Source organism: Amblyomma maculatum, chromosome 3 (assembly GCF_055883805.1).
Source record: "Amblyomma maculatum isolate TAMU_Amacu chromosome 3, ASM5588380v1, whole genome shotgun sequence".
In the NCBI taxonomy this organism is placed as follows: domain Eukaryota; kingdom Metazoa; phylum Arthropoda; class Arachnida; order Ixodida; family Ixodidae; genus Amblyomma; species Amblyomma maculatum.
Window position 1 is genome coordinate 24,367,498 of NC_139346.1, and position 25,185 is coordinate 24,392,682.

At 44.5% G+C, this 25,185-nt stretch overlaps 1 protein-coding gene across 1 annotated transcript in view; it reads right to left on the minus strand.

Moving 5' to 3' along the window:
• LOC146194354 (glutaryl-CoA dehydrogenase, mitochondrial) overlaps window positions 1-25,185 on the minus strand; it is a 44,902-nt gene that overhangs the window by 11,838 nt on the left and 7,879 nt on the right. Inside the window, exons 3-7 of the mRNA XM_084597367.1 lie at window positions 22,547-22,802; window positions 21,041-21,280; window positions 16,074-16,293; window positions 9,992-10,095; window positions 3,731-3,856 (exon numbers count right to left, since the gene is read on the minus strand). Of these exons, the coding sequence (XP_084453493.1) occupies window positions 3,731-3,856; window positions 9,992-10,095; window positions 16,074-16,293; window positions 21,041-21,280; window positions 22,547-22,802 (946 nt within the window). The remainder of the gene's footprint in view (window positions 1-3,730; window positions 3,857-9,991; window positions 10,096-16,073; window positions 16,294-21,040; window positions 21,281-22,546; window positions 22,803-25,185) is intronic.

The following is a 25,185-nucleotide window of genomic DNA, read 5'->3' on the forward strand; positions in this document are numbered from 1 at the left end:
TGACCAGGCAGTTGAAAACTTCTACGAAGATGTCGAATCGGCAATGCGAAAAGTAAAGACGCAGTATACTGTACTACGCAGTATACAGGAGGATGCAGCCCCTCCCAGTGACCAACCAAAAGTCAATCCACCCCTCATCGGGAAAACTGCCTTAGTTTGCTCGATGACAAATTAATGCCACCAGGCTGACCTGTCCCTCTTCATCAGGTCACAGCTGGGTCCTCTTCGCTTCCGCGGAGGGCTCTCGGGTGTCTGCTGTGTTGTAGTCCCGCTCCAACTACCCAGAAGCTTGGATTTACGGGCCCGCGCCAGACATGAGCCTGGCTATGGGAGGAGACATATGCAACACAACTCCGTCCCAATCTTAGATATGCGGATGATACCACTTTAATGGCAGAAAGTGAAGTGGAACTCAAAAGACTTCTGATGCGCGTACAAGAAGAGAGTGAGAAGTTTGGGCTTAAACTGAACATTAAAAAGACAAAGATCATGGCGTCTTGCCCTATCAAGTCCTGGAGCATCAATGGACAAGAAGTGGAAACTGTGACAGATTTTCTCTTCTTGGGCTCCAAGATTACCTCGGAAGGAGACTGCAGCCATGAAATTAGGAGACGCCTGCTTCTGGGAAAGAGAGCAATGGTTAGCCTTGACCGCCTAGTAAAGAGCAGAGACATTAGTCTGCCAACCAAGATCCGTATAACTCGTGCTATGGTCTTTCCAGTTGTGATGTATGGATGCGAGAGTTGGACTGTGAAAAAGGCTGACCGCCGAAAAATTGATGCGTTTGAATTGTGGTGCTGGCGAAGACTCTTGAGAGTTCCTTGGACTGCCAGAAGATCAAATCAGTCGATATTGTCGACCATAAACCCTGACTGCTCATTGGAGGGTCAAATTCTAAAGTTAAAGCTCAGCTACTTTGGTTATCTGATGAGAAGAGAGGAGTCGCTGGAGAAAGATTTGATGTTGGGAAAGGTTGAGGGTCGCCGGAGAAGGGGTAGGCAGCGAACGCGATGGTTAGATGGCATCCTCGAGGCACTGCAGATTAAGTTATGTGATGTTAGGAAGATAGTGAGAAACCGAAAAGCGTGGCGTGACATGGTCCATAGGGTCACGAAGAGTCTGACACGACTGAACGGAACGGATACTGTACTAATGGGCGACTTCAATGCCAAGGTAGGGAAAAAGCAAGCAGGAGACCAGGCAGTGGGTGACTATGGCATTGGTTCTAGGAATAGCAGGGGGGAGTTACTAGTTGAGTTTGCAGAGCGCAATAACTTAAGAATCATGAATACCTTCTTCAGCAAACGGAAGAACCGGAAATGGACATGGAAAAGTCCGAACGGCGAGACTAAAAATGAATTTGACTTCATAATGTGTTCAACCCCCGCCATTATGCAAGATGTAGAGGTAATCGGGAAAGTGCGATGCACTGACCACAGGATGGTGAGGTCCCGAATTAGCCTAAATCTGAAGAAGGAACGCAGCAGATTAGTAAGAAAGAAACCTATCAACGAATTAGCGGTGAGGGGGAGGGCAGAAGAGTTCAGGATCGCACTACAAAATAGATATTCAGCTCTAACCGAGGATGGCGACATTACCCTAGAAGCAATGAACAATAATTTCAGAGATATCATTACTGAGTGCGCGGTAGAAGTAGGTGGTAGGATAGTTAGAGAGGATACCGGTAAGCTGTCTAAGGAGACGAAAAATTTGATTAAGAAACGCCAGAGTATGAAAGATTCCAATCCAACAGACCAGATCGAATTGGCCGAGATGTCAAAGCTAATCAATAAGCACGAAGTGGCCGATATAGGGAAGTATAACATGGAGAAAATTGAGCATGCTGTAAAGAACGGGGGAAGCCTTAAAGCGGTAAAGAAGAAATTGGGCATAGGTAAAAACCAGATGTATGCAATAAGGGACAAGGGAGGCAACGTCACCACGAATATGGACAAGATAGTCAAAGTAGCCGAGGAGTTCTATACAGATCTCTACAGTAGCCAAAGTAGTCAGGACTGTAATGAGATTGGCGGTAAGGAAAAACAGTCAGAAGTTCCACCAGTGACGAACTTCGTCAAGGTCAAGAAAGCATTAGAAACTATAAAAAGGGGGAAATCAGCTGGAGAGGATTAGATAACCACAGATTTGCTGAAGGACAGGGGGGGGGGGGATATGGTGCTAGAAAAACTGGCCACCCTGTATACACAGTGCCTGGTGTCATCGACGGTACCGGAACCGTGGAAGAATGCAAAGATTATCCTCATTCATAAGAAAGGGGACTCTAAGGACCTCGAAAATTGCAGACCAATCAGCTTACTGTCTGTTACGTATAAGGTATTTACTAAGGCAATCGCTAATAGAATCAGGACAACCTTAGACTGCAATCAAGCAAAGGATCAAGCAGGTTTTCGGAAACGGTACTCTACTATCGATTATATCCATACTGTCAATCAGGTGATAGAAAAATGCTCTGAATGATTACGAAAAAGCATTTGACGCAGTTGAAACCTCGGCGGTGATGCAGGCATTGCGAAATCAGACGATAGACGAGCCATACGTGAAAGTGCTAGAAGATATATATAGTGGCTGCACAGCAACCATAGTTCTGCATAAAAAAAGTAACAAAATTTCCATAAAGAAAGGTGTTAGGCAAGGAGACACGATCTCCCCAGTAATATTCACAGCTTGCTTAGAAGAAGTATTCAGAGACTTGGAATGGGAGCAGTTAGGAATAAGGGTAGATGGAGAATACATCAGTAATCTGCTAAGCCACTCGGGGGATGAACTGCAAATAATGATTGATGACCTAGACAGGAAAAGTAGAAAGGTAGGCTTTAAAATCAATATGCAGAAGACTAAGGTAATGTTCAACAGCCTCAGGAAGGAACAGCAGTTTACATTAGGTAGCGAAGTACTGGAAGTAGTAGGCGAATATGTCTACTTAGGACAGGTAGTAACCGCAGATCCGGAGCATGAAAAGGAAATGACAAGAATGAGATTGGGATGGAGTGCATTTGGCAAGCACTCGCAGATTATGACTAGCAGCTTACCAGTATCGCTCAAGAGGAAAGTATACAACAGTTGCATCTTACCTGTACTCACCTATGGGGCTGAAACATGGAGGCTAACCAAGAGGGTTCTACTTAGAGGACAACGCAGAGGGCTATGGAACGAGAAATGGTAGGGGTAACATTAAGAGATAGGAAGCATGCAGAGTGGGTCAGAGAAATAACTGAAGTTACCGACATCCTAGTGGAAATTAAGAAGAAATGGACATGGACAGGACATGTACTGCGAAGAGAGGATAACCGATGGTCGCTTAGGGTAACAAACTGGATTCCAAGAGAAGGAAAGCGTAGCAGGGGGCGGCAGAAAGTTAGGTGGGCGGATGAGGTTAAGAAGTTCGCAGGGGTCAAGTGGATGCATCTAGCACAGAACCGGGTTAAGTGGAGAAATATGGGAAAGGCCTTTGCCCTGCAGTGGGTATAGTCAGGCTGATGATGATGATGATGTCAGGATAAGGCAGATCTGGTGCATACGATATGGACGTGTCCTGAAATAAAACATATAAATGAACAGACAAAAATGGAAGAATTTTAGATGAAATTTTTACCACCACCACCACCACATAACAGAAGGGTGGCTGCCACATCTACCGATCTAGAAACTGTTGAGCTTGAAATTGACGTCACTATAGTGAGAGCAGTGGGTGGGTATGTGTGTTACCCACCTTCCCTGGTCGAATAGGCGGCCCACCCGGAGGCAGGCTTGGAGGCCCAATGAGATCTCAGTCACCATGTCGGCCATCTTCTTCTGCATTAGCTGGTTACTAGCCAAGGGCCGGCCAAACTGCTGCCTGCAATAACACAGGTAGTGGCTCAGCTCAAAGCAAAGAGCAGCCTTGTAACCAGTGTGTATTCAATTAGTTCGACATATCGACCACTAAATGAGACGCACCACAGATTCTAAAACAGCGCAAAAGAACAGGGACGAGAGAACAAAACGTACAACACGTTCTCTCGTCCCTGTTCTTTTGCGCTGTTTTAGAATGTATACATACCAACTCGCCCAGGCTTCTATTTTGACACAACAGATTCTTGGGACAGAAATAAAAAAAAAATATCTATACTTGAGATTCTACAGCTCGAAAAACAAAAACTGCATGTGCTTGTCAGCTGCTGCGACCTATTTGATGCACTGTTTTGACAAAGGGCATATGAAATCAGTAGATTCCCTTTAGGTCAAACTTGAAGGAACGAGAAATTGGTTCATTTGAAGAGAAGTTAGATTAGCAAAAGTTTGCCACAATAGATGTTACCCCAAAAAAAAGATATATATGAGCATCTGGTTTGAGGATGGTAAGCTGTGGTGGTTCGATGTATTATTTTGCAAGCTTCCAACAGCTCGTGGACCACTTGTGATAGGAAGACACGACCGCGGTCACTGAGAAGTTCACGGGGAGCCCCGTGACGTAGAAAGAAGTGACGTATGATAAAGGAGGCGACGTCACGAGCACTAGCCGTAGGCAAGGCTGCAGTCTCCGCATAGCGAGTGAGGTGATCCACGGCGACTATTATCCAGCGGTTGCCTGATGTCGAAGATGGAAGAAAGCCATATAGGTCGATTCCGACACGATCGAATGGTCGCGCTGGACAAGGTAATGGCTGTAATAGGCCGGCAGAGGGGTGCGGAGTAGACTTCCGCTGCTGACAAGCAGTACAGGAGCGAATATAGCGGCGGACAAAGTTGTACATCCCCCGCCAGTAGTACCGCTGGCGGAGACGCTCCTATGTCTTCAACAAGCCAACATGTGCGCTTTGCGGGTCGGCATGGTGATGGGCACAAATTTCTGTGCGAAGATGGCGAGGAATGACCAAGAGCCATTTGCGACCATCCGGGCGATAGCTTTTGCGATACAGCAGACCACCCCGGATCATAAAATGGGAAGCTTGGCGATGAAGGGCTCGCAGGAATGAAGATATTGAGGACGAGGTGAGGACGTCTAGGAGTGAAGATATCCAGGGATCCCGGCATTGTTCAAAAGGAAGATCGTCGGAAGTAAGGGCAGCAACGGAGGGTTCAGATATCGAGTCCGAGGGTGCAGGAGAAGGCAGCGGCGAGAGTGTTTGCGTCCCGATCGGTATATCACGTCAAAGTCAACATCTTGAAGGTGAAGAGCCCAGCGGCCAAGGCGTCCTGAAGGGTCTTTCAGGGAAGCCAACCAGCAGATGGTTGGCTTCGGTGGTCGGTGATAACCAGGTGGTCGGTGATAACGTTGAAGCGGCGGCCATATAAGTAGGGGCGAAACTTTGTTAAGGTCCACACGATTGCAAGACACTCCTTTTCCGTGACGGTGTAGATAGATTCAGCTTTTGTTAGCGCTCGGCTAGCGTAAGCAACTACATATTCAGAAAAGAAGGGTTTGCGTTGAGTGAGGACAGCACTGAGACCGATGCCGCTGGCATCAGTGTGCACCTCTGTAGGAGCGGATGGGTCGTAATGGCGGAGAATGGGCGGCGAAGTTAGTAGACGTCGTAGCGTAGTGAAAGCATCATCGCAGAGTGGGGTCCATGTAGACAAGTCGGCGGGACCATTTAGCAATTTTGTAAGCAGTGCAATGATGGCAGCGAGATTGCGGACAAAACGGCGAAAATATGAGCATAGGCTGACGAAGATGCGCAGCTCTTTAACAGAAGCTGGTTTCGGGAATTCAGTGACCGCACATAGTTTGTCCGGATCGGGCAGGACACCAACTTTGGACACAACATGACCCAGTATTGTCAGCTTGCGGGTGCCAAAACGACACTTCTTCAGGTTAAGTTGAAGACGGCGACCGGTGAGACAAGACGATCCTAGAGCGAAGCACAATCTCGTCCGAACAAGACAGTCCGAGCTCTCAGTGCGCACGCCAGCTGATCGGCGTCTTCATCGTCGTTAGTGTCGGCGCTGTATCATCTTCTTCCTTACATGGTGTTCATCTACCAGGTGATTTTTCTTAATGGTTACAGATTTTAGTTCACAATTTGCGAGAGTTACATCAAAGCAATCTCCGCTGGACTGTACAATGAGATAGACATTGTGTTCATGATAGAATGTGATTACACATTTCATTTACAAAATTAGGTAACCGGTATTTTAATTTAAAATTAAAGTTGGAGGCTATCAGCTTAGCTTTAAGATTTTCTTAATCAGAAGTGGAGTTCAAAATTTCAAATGCCGAAAATGCACATTTCAGAGCTTGCTGAGCAGACTTTTTCACATTGCATAGTAGTATTTATAAAATTGCATTGCTGTGCACAGTACTGCAGGCCAAATCATGTCGCATCTTATTACGTACAAAATGCACAAACAGTGTGCTTTATGTATTAAAAACGGGAGCAAAGCCGTTCCATAAATATTGCCACCTAGCATTACTAGGTGGCGCATGACTGAAGATGAAAGGACAACAAAGCTCGCACTTGCATGTCCTGCTGTTCCATCTGTGCTGACATAAAAGCTTTGCGTCCCAAGTAACCGAGTGCATGACAATATACAACACTAGAAAGTCAACTCAGTGGGCTTTCACATCTATACTGCTGAAATTCAATATTTTATATTTTTAGACCATATTTTAGGGATGTGCAAATATTCAAAATTTTGAATACAATCAAATATGTTCAATTTGTATAGATGTTCGAAAATCTGATATTCGAAAACTATCGAATACACCGCAATACTTGACCGCTATGCAGAAAAGCATTTTCAAAATGTGCCGTGGCTTTTTTCTGAAGAGGGCCTTCCTGACAGTGTGCACAAAGCAAAGCACTTGACCAAACCAGGAGAAAAATGTTGTTCTCACTTCGATTCCATCTCGGATGCAGACAGCCATCGTGCAGGTGTTCATCAAGTACAATTACTGTGATGTAAATGGTTTTTGACAGTTTGTTAAGGCCCATTCAATAATTCAAGCTTTTGGTCAAGTCGGAATTTTCTTCTTATCTGTTGAAGGCCGAGTCAAGTATAGTTTACTGTATTCGGCAGCAATATGACAGCTCCACTGGTTTTCATGCAGGTCCTTCTTGTAGAAAACGCCAGTATACGAAATCCTGCATAAAACTTATATTGAATTTTTTAATAGGGTATACACCTGTGTGAAATGCTAGCTTAATGTTATATGCAAATACCATATTGATTCTGAAACAAACAAGACAAAACAATGTTTGCTTTGTCTAGGAAGATCGCTGTCATCCCTTACGCACATAGAGTTTCTCACAATGTAAGAAAAATAAGAAGAAGAGCTGGTATTGATGTTATTTTTTCTGCTCCGGATCGCTTGACCAGCCTGCGCAAGCGTGTGAATGAATTGGGCCGAACAAGGATTGGTTGCAACATAAAACATTGCAATCGGTTCGTAACTTGTACTAAGGGCGTAGTTTACTCGATTCCGTTGTCTTGTGGCCGTGCTTATGTAGGCCAAACTGGTAGATGCCTCAATAAAAGATTACTAGAACATAATTACAATGTGACAGAGCGGATATCAGACCATCTTGGCATTCACTGCCGGGATTGTAAGTGCACGCCCGGCTTGAGTAACACAAGTGTCCTGTGCAGGTGTGGGGGAAAAACTATGCGAGAAATTATCGAGGCCCAGAATATTGCGAGCCTGCAAAATCGCTGTGTAAGCACTCCTTCTATAGCCCTTTTATATAAGGAGCTGCTTTTCCCATAGGGACCTCCTGCTTGATCTCTGTTTGCAATGTGGCTCTTTCTTGTTTTTGATGCCGACTGTATATCTACGAAGGTGTCAGTCAGCGCCTGTGTTAGTCTCACCTTTCTGTGTGGTTTCGCGCTGTTTTACTATGTGTTGCTACTTTTTAATTTTCCATTTTGTTTTCAGATGTTCGAATGCATTTTCCCCCATATTCGTATTCGATTCGTATTAGAAATTTTCAAAATTCACGCATCAGTACAAGTCACCAATTAGAAATATTTGAAAAGGGGACTCATTTCTGGTGCTGTCAGCCTAAAACTTTGCAATTTAATACCTCCCCTTAAGAATGAAACAATTGATTACTTAATTCTGCTCAATTAATCGCATAATCAGTCATGTACATGTTAACCGCCTGCTGCACAACTCACCTGCACAAAAGCCGCAAACTTATCTCTCTCATGTATTTAAAACACACATTAGTAAATGTTAAAAGATCATCCCACAAATGTTACATGAAGACAATGAATAAATGCATACGGAGCATTTATACTACCCTATGCCTGAAATGAGGCTGAGAGCATGCAATAAATTAACGCACCCTACTTGAAGAAAGCACTGGTTTATTTCTGTTTTTTCACCGTGTCAATTTTTTCTCCCTTCATTGCACTATGGCTGCTATTAGTAGAAATTTTTGCTTTCTATTTTTGCTCCCCATCTTTCCGATTCATAACAACAGTGAAGGAACACAAACACAACAGAAGAAAACAGGCAACACATGGATGAACACTGCGTTGCGTGTTTTCTTCTCTTCTGTTCATGTTCCTTCGCTGCCGTTATAATCAAGAAAGTCACCAACTTGTCCAAAAACTTGTTTTGTTCGAGTATCTTTCGCTGAGCATTTTGGAGGTGCCCTTCTAGGTAGCCGTGAGTCTCTCATATCTCTGCCTTCAACAGCACTGCTGTTACCCACTTCACGAGCAAGCATGCCATGCGCACGTGCAGGCAATGTGTGTGGTACTGATACCTGGCCAACTCTGCACCGCAATAACATGTGCTGCAACGGCTGAAGATGCAGCCACGCAGTTTTCAAGTCTCAGACAAACCAGTGGGTGCACTTTGTACATAAGCAGCTTTTAGCCTCTACAATGCGTGGCACGTGACTCGTGCCTGATGACAAGGTCGGACCATTTCACATCTGCACCAGCGCAGGTGCAATGGTGCCCTGCGCAAACACCATGTGAGTGCTATTATGCAGGGTAGTCACAGTTTGTTGGCACTGACCACAGCAAACAGTTCATTTAAGCAGACTTTTTTTTTTTTTCTAACCGCATTTTAAGGAAACCGATTAAGTGGCCTCACATTGTTGACATTCCATTGTTCATTATTTGAGAATTCACCTTAGCCAAGTTTATCCCAATGTAAAGTCGACTGTACTGGTCAATTGAAAATGCTTTCATGTTCCAATATTTCTAAGGCTGAACTCTGCCACAGTTCCTTTTAAAGCCTGAAACTATTTCAACTGTACACAAACTGGAAACATTTTGAGACAAATCACTGTTCGACCTGGGACTATGATTGTGAGGCTTATGCTCAACATGGCCTGTTATGCATCACAAGTGGTTATCATGTGCCCGACGCTCACTGACTTGCACATGAAGCTTACGCATGGACAGGTTCCCTGCCAACATGAACAGGTGGCTCACTCAAACACATAAAGAAACAATGTTATTGCCGTGTCAGGCTTACCAGGGGTGGGCGAATATTCGAAATTTCATATATGGATTGAATATGTATTCAATTTCAACAAATTGATATATTTAAAATTTTGCAAATATTCTGAAATTACCAAATACGCTAGAAATTGTTGAATTCACTGCAGTTTCACCACAATGTTCAACTACGTCGACTGTGCGTTGCAGCATCTTCATAATGCAACAAGACCATTTTGTGAAGAGGGACCGCTACTACCCCATTGCATTGCGAGTAGAGTAGTGGAGGCCTTCCCAACAGCGAGCGCAAAGCAAACGATTTGACGAAACCGGGAAAAAAAAGCATCATTCTCACTTTCGGTTCATCTCAAATGCAGGTGCTCGGCAGGTAAAGAAACTGTGATGGAAACAGTTTTTTTTTTTTTTCGGGCCATCCTATAATTCAAGCTTTTGGCTATTTTAAAATTTTTTCTAGTCCCTTGAAGACCGTTAATGATAGTTTACTGTAGGAGAGCTCTAAGCTGGGCTAGTTGGTTAACGTTCATCTTTTCCACGAAGGGGGTACTGCACTAAAAAACACAGTGGCACTTACCGATCGAGGGTGTACTGGCGCGCAGTCTCCAGGCAGAATTCAGCAGCACCTAGTGCACCCCATGAGATGCCGTAGCGAGCACTGGTCAGGCACTGGAACGCTGCCTGCAACACACATTTAAACCAACATGTGGTGAACCACTAACAGGTGCACCTGTTAGTGTCATTATGGAACTTTGGGGGAGGGGAGGAACAGCCCTTGCCAATCACTCCCAAAGGCAGCATGATATTGCCTAACCTTACGTGCCAAACAACGAATCAATATGCTCAATCGTTGATGCCTTACAGTGCTACTCATTTTGCATTTTCACATTGCACTAATCCTGTTTTTGATGTACTGAGAACGTTTTTGCCCCTACTACTTGGGCCTACTGTGACGGTCTGCAGTATTTTCTAAATAAATAAATATTTGGTGCATGCACAAAAAAGTGTTTCTAGATCCATCTTGTTGTGGCACCACAGGGACGAGGACAGATACGGAGAAAGACAGACCAAGTGCTCATTATCTGTCCATCTTCTATCCATTATCTGCTCATTATTCTCCGTATCTGTCTTCGTCCCTGTGGTGCCACAACAAGATGAATACTTACCAACTTGCCCAGTTTTCTACTCTTGTTTCTAGATCCACTGGTGCACAACTATCAACATTTATTTGAATGAAAAAAAAAAAAAAAAAAAATTAGGAAAGCGAACATGGCAGGAGGCAGTTATCGGGATTATTCTGATTCCGTGGCACATGTTTGGGGTGCAGCCACCCCTCAGATAGATGACGGGTCGTAGAAACACAAGGGAAATAAAATAAATTTTACCTGCGCATTCTACAACCCGTAAAAATGTGGTGCTGCCGCAGTTGTGCAGCGTGGTTAGAAAACGAAAGCTTCTCGCGTAAGATGAAGTTCGGAGAGGGAGGTTTGAGACAGAGAGAGAAAGCGAGCGGGCGAGGGCGAAGGCACGTGGGGAGAAAAGATAAAACATTCATCTTGTTGTGGCACCACAGGGACGAGGACAGATACGGAGAAAAACAGACCAAGTGCTGTCTTTATCCGTACCTGTCCTCGTCCCTGTGGTGCCCCAACAAGATGAATACTTACCAACTTGCCCAGTTTTTTACTCTCGTTTAGATAAAGCATCTGGGGACCAGTGTTTCCAGATGAAGGTTGTGCATGGCTGGAAAATTGAACTCAACTCATGTAACGGCACACGGATTATGGAAAGCTATTCATAAAACTAGAAAATGCAAACAAACAATTAGTGTTCCATCAGTAGTCTGTGCAAAGCAAATATTCTTAAGCAGCAAGAAAAAATAAAGAAAAGAGGCTGCACTGGCACCCCATTCCGTCACTTGGCCACATCTAGGCAGCCCAGCTGACATCAAAGTGCAGAGGCAGCTGAGAACGTGCAACCTTAATAAGCTGCAAGTGGTCACCAGAAGCAATTTTTAAATATTTTTCGTAAATTACAGGATTCGTGCAGAGCTTCTAAATTCAACTCAAATGCAACAGAAGTAGGGATAATCTCAAAGATGCAATGTAATGTGATGTAGCTCTGAGCTAGAGGCATCACACATTTAATTTCATTTCATTTTATTACCTTAATGGCCTCTAAAAGGGTGTTACATAAGGGGTGGCAAAACTGAAAAGTACATATTACCCTGTTCAGTGTGGATGCGTGTTTGCGTCGTGTGCCAGCAAGCAGTGATTTACGCGCGTGCGTGCAGCTTGTACAAGTGTGCTTTTTGTTTGTTCCTGCTTTTTCTTACCTATCTGCCACTTGCAAAAGAAATGTGAACAGGTTATCATCCCATGCCCTATTAAAAAAAAATACTTCATATCGAGTATGTCATCATCAGTCGGTCTTTGGCGCTTGAGATTCTTTTACGCGCAACGCCTCAAACAAAATGATGCTGTCATTAGGCGCCGTATCAAAGCAAAACAGGTCACTGCCGTCAATAAATGCTCAGAAATCATATATTCCCATTTCTGTTTGAAATATCACAGCTACTGAAGCATGCGACTGCAGACTGCTGCATACCAGAATACAGTTCGAACAGGCCACTCTGTGCCTTCTGTATGCACGATCGAGTTGTTTGAGTACCTCCTCCTTCTACTTTTTTTTTTCTTTTTTTTTTTTTTTTTTGCTGTTGTTGTTGTTGTTAAACCTACGATGTGGTGACCCGGTGATGGGGTGCTCAACTGCTAAGTTCAAAAACAGGAGGTTCAATTGTGGGCGTTTCACAAGGCGCTCCTGTACTATGGGATTTGACTGCACGTTAAACAACCCCAGGTGGTCGACGACACCGAAGCCCAGCGCTACAGCACCTAATTGTTTAACTAATTACATAATACACCTAGCTCAATGTACAGTCTTTGTCAAAAGTGTAGAGCCCAGGGGGTCTGCTTTTGAGCCACTTCGTGTGGCTTGTAATGTATTCACAATGTTCCAAATCTGTTGAGAGTAAGAAGATTTTCTGCCCTACCCTCTCCTATGAAAAGGACCTCCACTAATGCTAAATCAGCTCTACTACACGGCTCAGAAGTAGACCCCCGGGCTCTACACTTTTGACAAAGGCTGTACCTTACTGGTAGCCCATTAAAATCCCTTTGCGTCTACATGTTACTGCTGTCTACCGAGCAAAGTCGATGTTTCTGACAAGGGGAGTAAACTACGTTCATACAGGCTTAACTATCTGCGTCTAATTCTGGAATAAACACATCTTTATGGTCGCATGATCAGATGAGCTCAATTTCTTTTGGGACATTTTATATCCGGCACCTCTTTTGCAAGTAATTCTAATATTTTGCCTCCCATAAGATTGAGTCACCGCTTAATAATTATAGTGACAAGGAAATCCTCAGCCTCTTAAAATTCCTTGCCAGAACATCACGGCGCCTATGCGCAGTTTTTTGCAATGTCTTCGCAGCAACTGATTCGTAGCTTGCACTATGTTATTGAAAATTAATCACTGGTATAGTCCTAAATTTTGTCAAGTTGTAAAACTTCTCTCATGCAACAAAATTTATTGGCATTGTAGAAAAAAAGTCATTATAACACTAATTTACCAAATCTAAACATCAGAAATCCTTTATAATCCTCGGTTTCAGGAAATCACTTAGTCATTGACGCAGTATTACAATATCAGATTCTCTGACATTGGCCGTAAGATACATTCGCCTCATTGTAAGCTCGGCAAAATCAATCCACTCAGCGCTGTACATGTGCGGCAAGATTTTCTGTACAATGTCAGCATAAATGCATTTTAGTGCACAGCACTACTAGCCACAATCACGGATTTCGCCGATGTCTGTCTGAAGCCGCTCTCTCTCTCTCTGTCCATCCGTCTCTCCGTGAACTTGAAGAGGAGAAAGCGAAAGTGGCGCCACCCGCATCACGCAACTTAACACTGAGGGGACGAAGCGGCCGCATAGATGCACACAGTGAGAGAGTAAGACAGTGAGAGAGGGGCGTGTCTGTTGCGGAAGTGGCGGCTGTCACTGGGCAGCACTGCACAAGTGTGTTACTCCGGAGTGAGCAGTTGTGTGTTGCTCGCGCGTCCTCAACTTCGACATCTCTGCCCTTGCATCAGTCACTTCTCAGCCTTCACGGACAGCAGACATGTACGCGTGGTGCTACCTGGACCTCAGCTCCGAGCCGCTCGTCACATTGTGCAGCAGCAGCTTGTGCTCACCTCCACGCCTTAACTGGTGCTAGCCTTCAAGCGCGTTTCCCTCTCACTTTCTCTCCCCTTATGATCCCACCCCCAGACCTTTCGGCCGCAGAGCAGTGCATTGTAAAGAGATACATTGCGCCTGTTCTCGTTCATTTTTGAAGATGGTGTAAGGAAACCTGAGGACGCGGGTGTGCCGCGCATTTGCTTCGCGTCACAATGGATGAAGCCGGGCCGTCTGGCACTGCGGCACAGGTTCGCCGTGCTTGATATGCTGAAGTAAAATGGTTAACCAATGCTACGCACCTACTTCGCATTTGATGAACTATGCAAATCGGCCATAAGTTTTCGAGAATACTTGTGCCTGGTTGTCTAGCCAGAGTTGATATGCACTCAGTTACGGCAACCCGCCGGTCTGTATGCTGTCAGTGCTACATTTAACCAGCTACATCCTCGAGTCAAGTAAGATATAATAAAGTACCAGAGGTCAGAGCACGAACATTGCATCTGCGTGGGCTTGACACTAAATTTGCCTGTCTGATACTAGTTTAAAATATGTGCACACTGTTGAAAAGGTGGTAGGAAAAACAAAGCTGTCATTAGGCAAGTGGTACACAACAAAAATATTAGGCCCAAGAGCGTGATACAACGCAAAAAATGTAAAGACGACACCAGGAAATATAAAAGACGGGTGATTGAGTGTCTTATTTTCCTGAAATCTGCACTTCTTTCTGCAGCAATGCCCAAATCCTGCTTTTTTCTGCAATACACTCGAACCCGGATATATCGAATTTTGGTTATATCGAACTCACGGAATATCCCCTTGAATATCACATGTAAAAGTATAGGAAAACTGCATCATATATCGAACTCAATTTCACCGGTCGTTCGATATATCGAACTCCGCACCACGCACTCGAAAGCGTGCCTTCCCCAAAGACGATCGCATCACCCTCGGCCGTTTGCCGCGTGACATTTTCAAGCCACGCGCGGAAGAAATGAGAGGGGACAGTTTGGCGACGGCTGGTCTAGGGCAGCGCCGCGCCCATTCCCCAAAGGCGCTAGCATCTGCAGCATGATCTGCGGTTATCGTTTCCCGAGCGCCAGCACGTGACGTTTGCAAGCCATGTGCGTGAATGAACCAGAGAGAACCGGTGGGAACGAGAGGGGAAAAAAGCGATAGAGCGAAGTGCAAGGGTGTGCCCATTCTTTTGCCGAGCTACCTCTCTCCCTCTTTCCCAGCCTTCGTTCACAACAGCACGCGCTGCGCATGCGCCAAGCCAGCTCGGCCCGTTCTCAAACAGAACTTTGGACGCTTTCTCCAGTGTGTGTTGAGAACCCTCTGCGCGCGGCTGACGTGGCTATCTTTTTTTTTTTTTTCTTGCGAGAGTCGTTTATTTTTATCGTTGTGCTGTAAGCGCGGCGTAGCTTAAGATATGGCGTTGCGAAGCGGCTTTATTTATTTTTTTTTAGTTTTTATTTTTTTTTTTGCGGGAGTCGTTTATTCTTGCATGTATGAATCAACGAAAGCACGCGGTCAGCTGCGATCATGACACCGGCTTTTAGCATTTTTCGCTTCACACAGCATTTGCAGCTACTGTATCACGCTTTTCCAATGATTTTGTGGCAGTGGACTACGCCCGCCCTAAGCGCGGCGTGATAAATCGAACCAGGCTTGTGCAATCAAGCCATTAAGGGCAGTCTGCCAAGTTGGCTCCCCACTGCCGCAGGAGCTATAAAAAGATAAACACGCCGCGACGCTGTGCAGCTTCTTGGCACGCTGCCAAGAAATGAGCTGTGGATGAGACGACCGAAACCGAGTGCGACATGCAAGGGATAACGCTGGCGATTTCTGCCGCGGCGACACAGAAACCTTGTTTTGAGCTGCCGCGGTGGCTCAAACGGCAGAGGGAGGGAAATTTTTTGCTCTGTCGCTGAGATCGCTTAATCGCTTGATGTGAGCGAGCTAGCCTTAACGCTTATTTTTTATTTTTTTTCAAAATTCTCGAGTGCAAAAGTGGAGGGTGGGTTCATTATGCGAGTGAGTTGATTATGCGACAAATACGGTATCGTTTTTTCGCATCGTAAGTGCCGTCCCAAGCCGATTTCTGTATATCGAAGTATCGATATATCAAACTATTTCGCGATCCCCTTCGAGTTCGATGTATCCGGGTTCGACTGTATTGGAACACTCTAAACAGTAAATCGCTAATGCATTGCAGAAGGCACATCTTCTTCGCCAACAAGCCAGCCGTAGACTTGGAAGCAGACCTATAACGAGTGCGCTTCTGTGAGTGCCGCTGGCTGCTGATCCACACTATCGAACCGACAGTGCCACCACCTCTAGGTTGATCTCGCGACGAATACTGCCACAAGGAACCGTCGGTTCCTGTGTTAGAAGGCTCAACCAATTCCTCACCTTGAGGCCGTGTGATGATGGGAGCAGAGCATCTTCAGGCACAATGACGTCGTCCATGAGGATCATGCCGGTGGCCGAGGCACGAAGTGAGAACTTCCCCTCGATGCGAGGGGCAGTCAGGCCTCGTGTGCCCTTTTCTAGCACAAAGGCCCGGATGACACCATCCTCTTCGCACTTGGCCCACACCACAAAGACATCTGCCTCCGGCGAGTTGGTGATCCTAAATGGGACACAGTGGTGAAAAATGACCTCAATGACGATAATAGGGTGTCTAGCAAACCACTATTTTAAATATCCCTGACTTTTCCAGGTTTTTTTCTGATCATTTCAGTTCAATTTTCCTGATGAGTAAAAAGGCTCAATGATGTAGCTGCTGATGGCAATGAGCATAGACAAATAATTTACAACAAAGTGTTCATGGCCATAAGAATGTGAGTAGTTTACCAATGTCAGCCTCAGTGCATGCGAGCCCCCCCTCCACCCCGCAAACAACCGAGCCAATCCAATCCAATATGGCTGCTGGCTGTATGTGCACGCATGGCAGCACAGCTCACCGATCGCTTTTACACTGCCCACTTCCAGCGCAGTTATTCCTGCTTTTTGTTGAGTACTACTCTCACGCAGTGCTTCTGCATATTTTATTCGGTACCCACCTTACGCGCGTAATTGGTTCTGTTGTAATATATTGCATCTTGCCTTGCAACGCGGCTGCCACGCGAGACAAAAAAAAAAAAAGCTGCATGAATAACATACTTGCTGTGCGCCAACGTAAAATAAAAATGCACTGCAGAATGTATCGTGCGATTTTCCCTGACTTGGCGAAATTTTTGATGGTTTCCCTGACATTTTACTGATTTTTCCAAGTGCATAAAATTTCCCTCACAATTCCCGGTTTTCACGGTTGCTAGACACCCTGGATAATGTCTAGTGCATGATCGCATTCCCGCTGTTGTAACCATGCCTGCAAGTGAGATGTAGCATAAAAAGAAAAGGAGTGGCACCACCTCCCTTTCATGACTGAACAAATGCCAGGGTGGAGGCTGAACACATGAACACGTGTTCTGCCACTGGTGTTAAACCTCCATGTAATGAACCTCTACACAGCTGATTGCTCGACATCACCAAGTTCTTCAATCCTCAACGTCACACCATTCAAGTGTGTATATTTGAAGCTCCATGTAATGGAGGTGCTTGACCTTGGTATAACAAACTCGCTGTGGCCATAACCTGTTAGCCAGTGCTGAGTTACAGAAAATTTGGCTCAACTGCACAAAATTTTCATGGCAATAAAACACGAACTAGCACGACAGGAATGATCGTAATGAATGGTTACAGCTGATACAATGCACTGTGCTCCAGTGTCAACAATGCATCTACATGCCAGACGCAGCAGTCTCCACTCCTTCCACTTTTAAAGCATGGCACTACAGCAGTTCACACTCAAAATCAACAAAAATAAAAGAACAAAGCGAGAAAAAAGAAGCGGGCAAAGCAGTGTACACCTACTACTGCCATCATGTCATTGCCTGCAAGATTCCGGTGCTGATAGCTCTCGTGCACTGGTATCGGAAACAGCAGGAAAAGCTAGCAACACGGCAATAAGTTGTTAATTTCATTATTTCTGACAAATATACTTTCCAACAAATGACAAATGTAACATAACCTCTTCAGACACTGTGTACACATTTGTACGTGCTTCTTGAAGCCTGTCAAATCCTTGTACTGAAAGCACACTGTGCACAAATGTGAGCACTGTAATATTTCATTATTACACCAAACCTTGTAGAGAAACAGCTCAAGCCAGAGATGAGAACAACACAAGAAAAAAAGCGTTTTGATTATTGACACCTTCAAGTTTTTTGGTAGCTCTGGTAATCTTCTGGTTTTTCATTCTGCTCATTTTACGATGACTGGTGCTTTAAACTTGCTTAAAAATGTTGATTTGTCCACATGACAAGTCCAAGTACAGTAGACTGGCAATATATTTTGAACTTGGTTAATTCAACCAAATTCCAAAACTTTGGTTAAGAGGGCAGACAAGGTCAGATATGCCAGATATTTAGTGCAGTGTGAAGTGAAAATTTAATCCCTCCAACCGGTTAACTCGAACATAGTCCCCACCCATGTGGGGCAGTGTAGCTAGCAGAATGGCACTCGATGCAATCAAGCTGCCCTGCCACCAAACATTTTCCTGTGTGAGCTCAGCCATAGTGATATCAGCCATGCATCAGTGATCTGACGAGGCACCACAACTACGGCACAATTACGCATTGCATTAAAGACTATTTTAGAACAGCTCTGCTTTGATATTCTCGACTGTGGGCATGCAGTATAGCAAGACAAAATTTCAAAATTCGTCACTTTTGTGCAGTTTTCAGTCAGAATTAGAGAACCACTGCCTATTTCTTTATCGAATAAATTTGCTGTGGTGAAAAAAATTTCTTTTTTAACATTTTGTATCCATTCAACGATTCTACAGTCAGGTGATCTACATGTATTTTTCCAGTCCCTCGAGGTCCTGGTTAATGTGGCTTCACTCTATTCACAAACTAGTGCACTACAAAACAAGTTAGCAAAGCACTCGTTGGGTCAACATATCAATGCCTTTCGCTAATATTTCTTGTTGTGCTTATGCTTCCAGCTATGTTTGCAAGAGACATATTTCCAAATATTATTGGTATGCATACAAATGAAGGGAGCCAACAACCAGTGACAGTAAGGAGAAGAGCAGCATAGGGTACTTTTTATTTTGGTGTTAATGTGAATTAGAGTAATCGTGGACATAAACAACATGAAAAAAAAAAATGAAAAAAAGGAAAAACCACCTAATACCATTGGGATCTCAGAGTTTTGCGTTCCGTGCTGTATCAATTGAGCTACAGCGGTGGTTGTTCAATCTTCTACTTTCTTAGGTATATTTATGTTGCATGTAACTAAGGGTGTGCGAATATTTAAATTTTTTTGAATATGAATTAAATAAGAATATCGAATCTACTACTACCTTATCAGTGAAAAAAAAAGAAAAAAAAAAGTTGTTCTTCTTGGTTTCAGAATTCACATAATATTTGCACACAAAATTAAACCAGACTCACACAGAAGTGTACATTCTTTACTGAAAAATCTGGTATAAATTTTATGCAGAATTTCATATAGCAGTTTTTTGTACAGGAAGGACTTGCACGAAAACCAGGTGAATCTGTCATATTGCTGCTGAATACAGTAAACTGTCATTAATTTGGCCTTCAAGGGACCATACAAAATGCCCAAATTAACCAAAAGCTTGAATTATCGAATGGGCTTGAAAAAACTTTCAAAAAACATTTTCCATCACAGTAATATTTTCTGATGAACATCTGCATGATGGTCATTTGCATTTGAGAAAACGGCCCCATTGCATTTTGAAGATGCTTCACTGCCCATGTGGGCAAGCACTGCGTTGAAGCGAGCAGCATGATGAAATTGTGGTAAATCCGGAAATTTTCGATGTATTCGGCAATTTTTGAATCATTCGGAATATGAATCTACTATAATAACAAAGATATTTGATTATTATACGAAATTTCAAATATTCGCACAGCCCTACGTGTAACCTATCCTTGAGAGTGCTCCCCAGCGCCACCCTCCTCCACAGTAGCGTTCGTGTAATTTCCAGTGAATGTGACCTAACGGATCACACGGACCTATTAGACTGGCGTGCATAGGTGTCCATGAACAAGTCACATTTAGTCTTATACCATATTAAGATGCACATCTAATAATTTAAGCAAAGATCTCTGATTAAGAGGAACCAGTCAAAATCTGTGTGACTTTAGATTCTGAAACAAATGGAGTGTTGCAGTGTGGAACAATGAGGTCTTGAGAGAAACTGCATAATTAAGGCATCTGTGTCCAATTCTGGCATTCTCCGTAGTCTGAAAAGCTCCTAATTTCCCTCCTAGATAATATTTTGTGCCTAAAGGGAATACAGACACGGAACGTGGCTGCAAACACGACAGAAAATTGCTCAAATCCACAATTTTTTTATCATGCAGAACTAGGACCTTATTGATGTAGGTAGCTTATTATAAGAACAACTGTGTGCACTGCAGTGAAGGTGCAGCCTGCTTCATGCCTCTGATGGAGAAAGACCGAGTGAAGAAAGATAAAAAACTATGTGGTTGCAATCATTTGTTTATTTGTTTGTGGAGGTTGTTTTCGTGGGCGACATGCACATGTACTCTCCATTCTACGTGACACAGTGTTTGTCTCAACTTTGCTCACGACAAGCATAGGATATAAGCATGGGCTACGAGGGATGCTGTAGTGGAGGACTCCAAGATAATTTAGACCACCTAGGGTTCTTTAACCTGCATTACTACTGCACGGGTGCTTTCTCATTTTGCCATTACTGAAATGCGTCCACCACTGCCAGAATTTGATTCAGTGACACTTCCTTTGAGAGGAACTTGAAGGGACCAGAAAATTTGTTTGTCTTAACGGCAGTACCCCTAAAAACATACATGAGCAAGTTAGGCGTGTCCAAATAGATTCTACATGAAGTTTTAATAAAAATAACCTTCCAGAGAAAGGATAGTAATTGCAAACAGAGCACTTATTGAACTATGCATAAGTTGTGATCTAGAAACAGAGAGCATTAAACCAGCACCTCACGTTCTCCTAACTGAAAATGGCACAGGTCTATAGTTTTCTCTTTTCACCATTGCTTTTTTCTCACTGTGTTGTGCTGCATGTAACAAACTGTGCACAAGTTCAGAGCTCTGCGGAGCACTGTAACTATCATCAAGGCTGTCATACCCTTCAGTGTCAATGAGAAGCACAACAGGTCTTTATGAATTGTTCATCAAAATCAAGGGTGACTGCCACTAATCCAACCACAATCAAAGTGACCAGTCTCCATCAGGCCACTTCGGGTTGCACCAGCACACAGTGGTTGCCCTAATTCTCTCTCTAAATCCCTTTCTCCATACCAGGTCTTGGAGCCATTGAGGGTGTAAGTGCGTGCAGCAGGGTCGTGGCGGGCGCGGGTTTCCATGCCCCCCGGGTTGCTGCCATGATTAGGCTCAGTGAGGCCGAAGCAGCCCAGCAGTTCTCCCTGGGCCAAGCGGGGCAGGTACCGCTGCTTCTGCTCCTCCGTGCCAAACAGGTAGATGGGCAGCATCACCAGCGAGGATTGTACGCTCATGGTCGACCGGTACCCACTGTCCACCCTGTGCAGCACACCGGCAGGCTACTCAGGAAGAATAGTTTTTACAAGAGATGGTGCAAAAGCAAAGATACTACAGGCGAAACACTCGTGACTAGACATGAAGGCAAACACAAAAGTAACCTTCTGCCTTCGTTAAAATGGACAGCATCAATGTATGATCACAACGATGTTGACTGTCAACTTTTTAATTGTGCAAGGGCACCTCTCGCCAAAGAGAGCCAACATAAGGTGACTGGCCAGCTGTGATAAGCTAGGCTGCCATTCAGTAAGCATGGAAGTGTCTGATTTATGTGAATTGAAGTTCAAGCCAATCACTGGAAGTGGTAGGAGCATATGTCTACTTAGGACAGGTAGTAACTGCAAATCCAGATCATGAAAGAGAAATACCTAGGAGAGTAAGATTGGGATGGAACGCATTTGGCAAGTATTTGCAGATGATGACTAGCACCTTACCAGTATTGCTAAAGAGGAAAGTATACAACAGTTGCATGTTACCTGTATTCTCCTATGGTGCTGAAATGTGGAGGCTAATGAAAAGGGTTCTAATAAAGTTGAGGACAATGCAGAGGGCTATAGAACAAAAAATGGTAGGAATAACAATAAGAGATAAGAAGCGTGCAGTGTGTCAGAGAAATAACTTGAGTTAATGACATTCTAGTGGAAATCAGAAAGAAGGAATAGGCATGGGCACGACATGTAGTGCGTAGAGAGGACAACCGTGGGTCACTTTGGATAAAAAATTGGATTCAAAAGGAAGGAAAGTGTAGCAGGGAGCGGCAGAAAGTTAGGTGGGCGGATGAGGTTAAGAAGTTCGCAGGGGGTCAAGTGGATGCAGCTAGCACAGAACCGGGTTAAGTGGAAGAGTATGGGAGAGACCTTCGCTCTGCACTGGGTATAGTCCAGCTGATAATCAATTTCTTGAGCCGTTAATGTTATTTTTGTGACACAGGGGGTTTAAGAATACACATGCAAATTTGCAGATTTTTCTCTATACATTGCTGGCATAACTAGAACATAACGAAGGGAATATGCATGGTTCATGGTGTGACAACAATGATGCAACCATCTTGCGTCTTGCCTCTGCTATGATGACATACTCTCCCCCCAAGATGCTCCACCAACCTCAGTTGCCAGTCTAGTGCGCTGGGAACAGTTTGTGGTGGCCCAACAAGTTGACACAACACCTCTGACTGCAAATGCTTCCACACTTGACAAGAGAGTTCATCCTCCCCAGTGCCATCCACAACACAGGAAGAGCGGCGCATACCTTTCCACCTCTCGTGCCGTGAGGCCATATGCCACATAGGAGGTGCCTGCACAGCCATAGCCCTGCAACGTGCTTCCTAGGACACCCAGCTGGCCCAGTTCACGGATGATGTCGCGGTCGAATCTCTCATGCCGGTTGGCCAACAGCACGCGGGGCATTAGCCGGGCCTGGCAGTAGTCACGCACCGTGTCCCGCACCAGCCGCTCATCCTCCGTCAGCTGCTCCTCCAACAGGAAGGCATCGCGGTGGTCGAATCCTGCACTCCACCACCAGAGCTACTCTCTCACTGGTGACACAGACTCATCAACATCAGCTACAGTGTTGCAAGGCAACCACAAAATGTACTTGGCGACACAAGTCAACACAAGTTCAGCCAGCAACACACATTTGAGCTGCCATGCAATGTGTAAAGTGAAAGCCTAAGTGACTTCAACTAGCAGAACACCCTGCTGCTTGCCCGTGGTCTGTCATACTGCAGCCCACCTTGCTCATTCACAGCACGTTGGAGAGCAGCACAATAAAGACATCCTATAGTGGGTGCAGTCAGTCCGATGGCGATAAATCCATCAGATAGTCTTTCAGCTCATGACAACCTCATATAAAACCTGTTGATAAGCTTCTCATCACAGACCACATCTCTGCTCCTGAGGAACCCAAAGCAATGAGAAGCAATGAGATTTTTTTTTTTCCTTTCATATCTGCCACTGTTGTACAATGCCAAACTGCCCAGAAGCTGTGACAGTTGCTCATATTATATTTGCACATTTAACCTATGACTACATGCAGGTGACTCCTGAGAACATGCAAGGAATGAAGAAATTTAGGGGCCATTTAAAAACCATCTTAAAAGGGCGACAGCTTTAATGGCTCCCGCCAGTTGCTACCCTTGCACATCCTCGTTTATGTATGTGCATTTTGCTACTCACACAATCACTACACCCTTAAAATATGTGTCTATTGTCTCATGCACACTTATTAGCTTACAGTCATAAGCTACCCCATTATGTGAAAGATGACCCACCCAACCCAGTTTACCCAAACTACACAAATGTGCCTGTGTGGTGTAGGGGTAGCGTGTGTGGATCCAAGGGTCCTGAAAGGCTAGACTTCAATTGCATCCCCCCCCACCCCCAATCTCAAGAACAAAGCTTAAGTTGGCAGTGCCTGGCAACCTGACGTCAAGCAATCCTACAGCTAGTCAATGCAAGGCCACATGAGTTCCCAGCTGCTACCTGCCAGAACCGCGCCGTGAATTTTCACTCACAACGCTGATGCCAAATTTTCTGGAGAATGGTCTTTAACGCTATTGCAGTAACAGTGAGAGTGCCCTTTCACTAGCAGTAATGGTATCAAGATTCCCGTGCATCTGAAGCAAATTACTGCCATAATGTATAGCACTGGTGATGCTGTGGGCACTGAAGTATATGCACCACTTGTGGTGGCCAGCTTCCCTCACTGCCACACCACTACTCCAATAGGTGATGCTGGCTGCAGTATTTTCAGCTTGGCAACTTGGACCTTTCATAGTTTGGCCTATGAGACATTAAAAATTCTGCTCTTTTTCAATTCTCCAAAGTCGGGGGTTGACACACACAATGTAGTGATAATTATGCCAGTAAATGCAGCAGTTTCTGCCTATTTCTTAGCATGTCACTTATTACGGTGTGCCCACAGCATATGTGAAGCAGACACATGGCAGAGGCATCTCAACTCACATTAGGAGAGCCAGACTGAACTTGCATTCAGATGGAGGAGGACGCCCAGCAAAGCCTCCCAAATCTGCACACCACGCTTGCTAGACACTCTTGTCTCACGTGCAGCATAACATCTGCTGAAAAATAGCTGTTGCCGTCCCCATATGTGTCCCCAGTATGTCCTTGTAGCAATTTCAGGAGTGCAGTGTGAAACACACAACATGTTGCATGTTGTTGTCTTGCATGTTGTCTGGCATGCGTCAGTCGACACTGAAGGCAGCTGCAGCAATTCCCTATTCACAACTCTTTACCCTCAAGTGAGGTGAGCACCTGAACTAAGGTGAATTTCATTCTTGACACAAAAATGTAGATTTCTAGACTGTGGCAGCACCAGGAATTCTGAAACTGCCAAACCTTACCTTACGACAGTTTCTGGTTTTAGGAAGCCTTGAAAAGCATTTCCAGAAATGAAGTTATTTGGGCAGGACTGCAAGATCACAGCAAGTTAAGTATACCGCTATAGTCAAGCAACTACTTCAAAGAAAACATATGCTTTCTGTTACCGACAATGAGTAAAGAAAGTCTATAATGATGATTTCAATTTTGTTTGTACCCTGACAAAATAGGCGTCAGCAAACAGCTGTGTTTTCCTTTGGGGCATAAATATTGCTAAAGCATAAATAGATAACACTACCTATTCATTCATGCTGCAGGGCTGCCATATAAAATTTATGCTTAACGATGCAAGAAAATTCTGGCCAAACAGAACGAAGTTACTGGAACAAAGTGCTGAGGATGTTGCTTAAGCATCAAAGTGAATTATTATTTACAGAACATGTGATATGCTGCACCAAGTTCCCTTCATTAGTGCACCTCAAGAAATAAAGGCATCCACTAAACAGAACTACAAAGAAGAATTCAGTCGACATTTATCGTTTGCAGTAA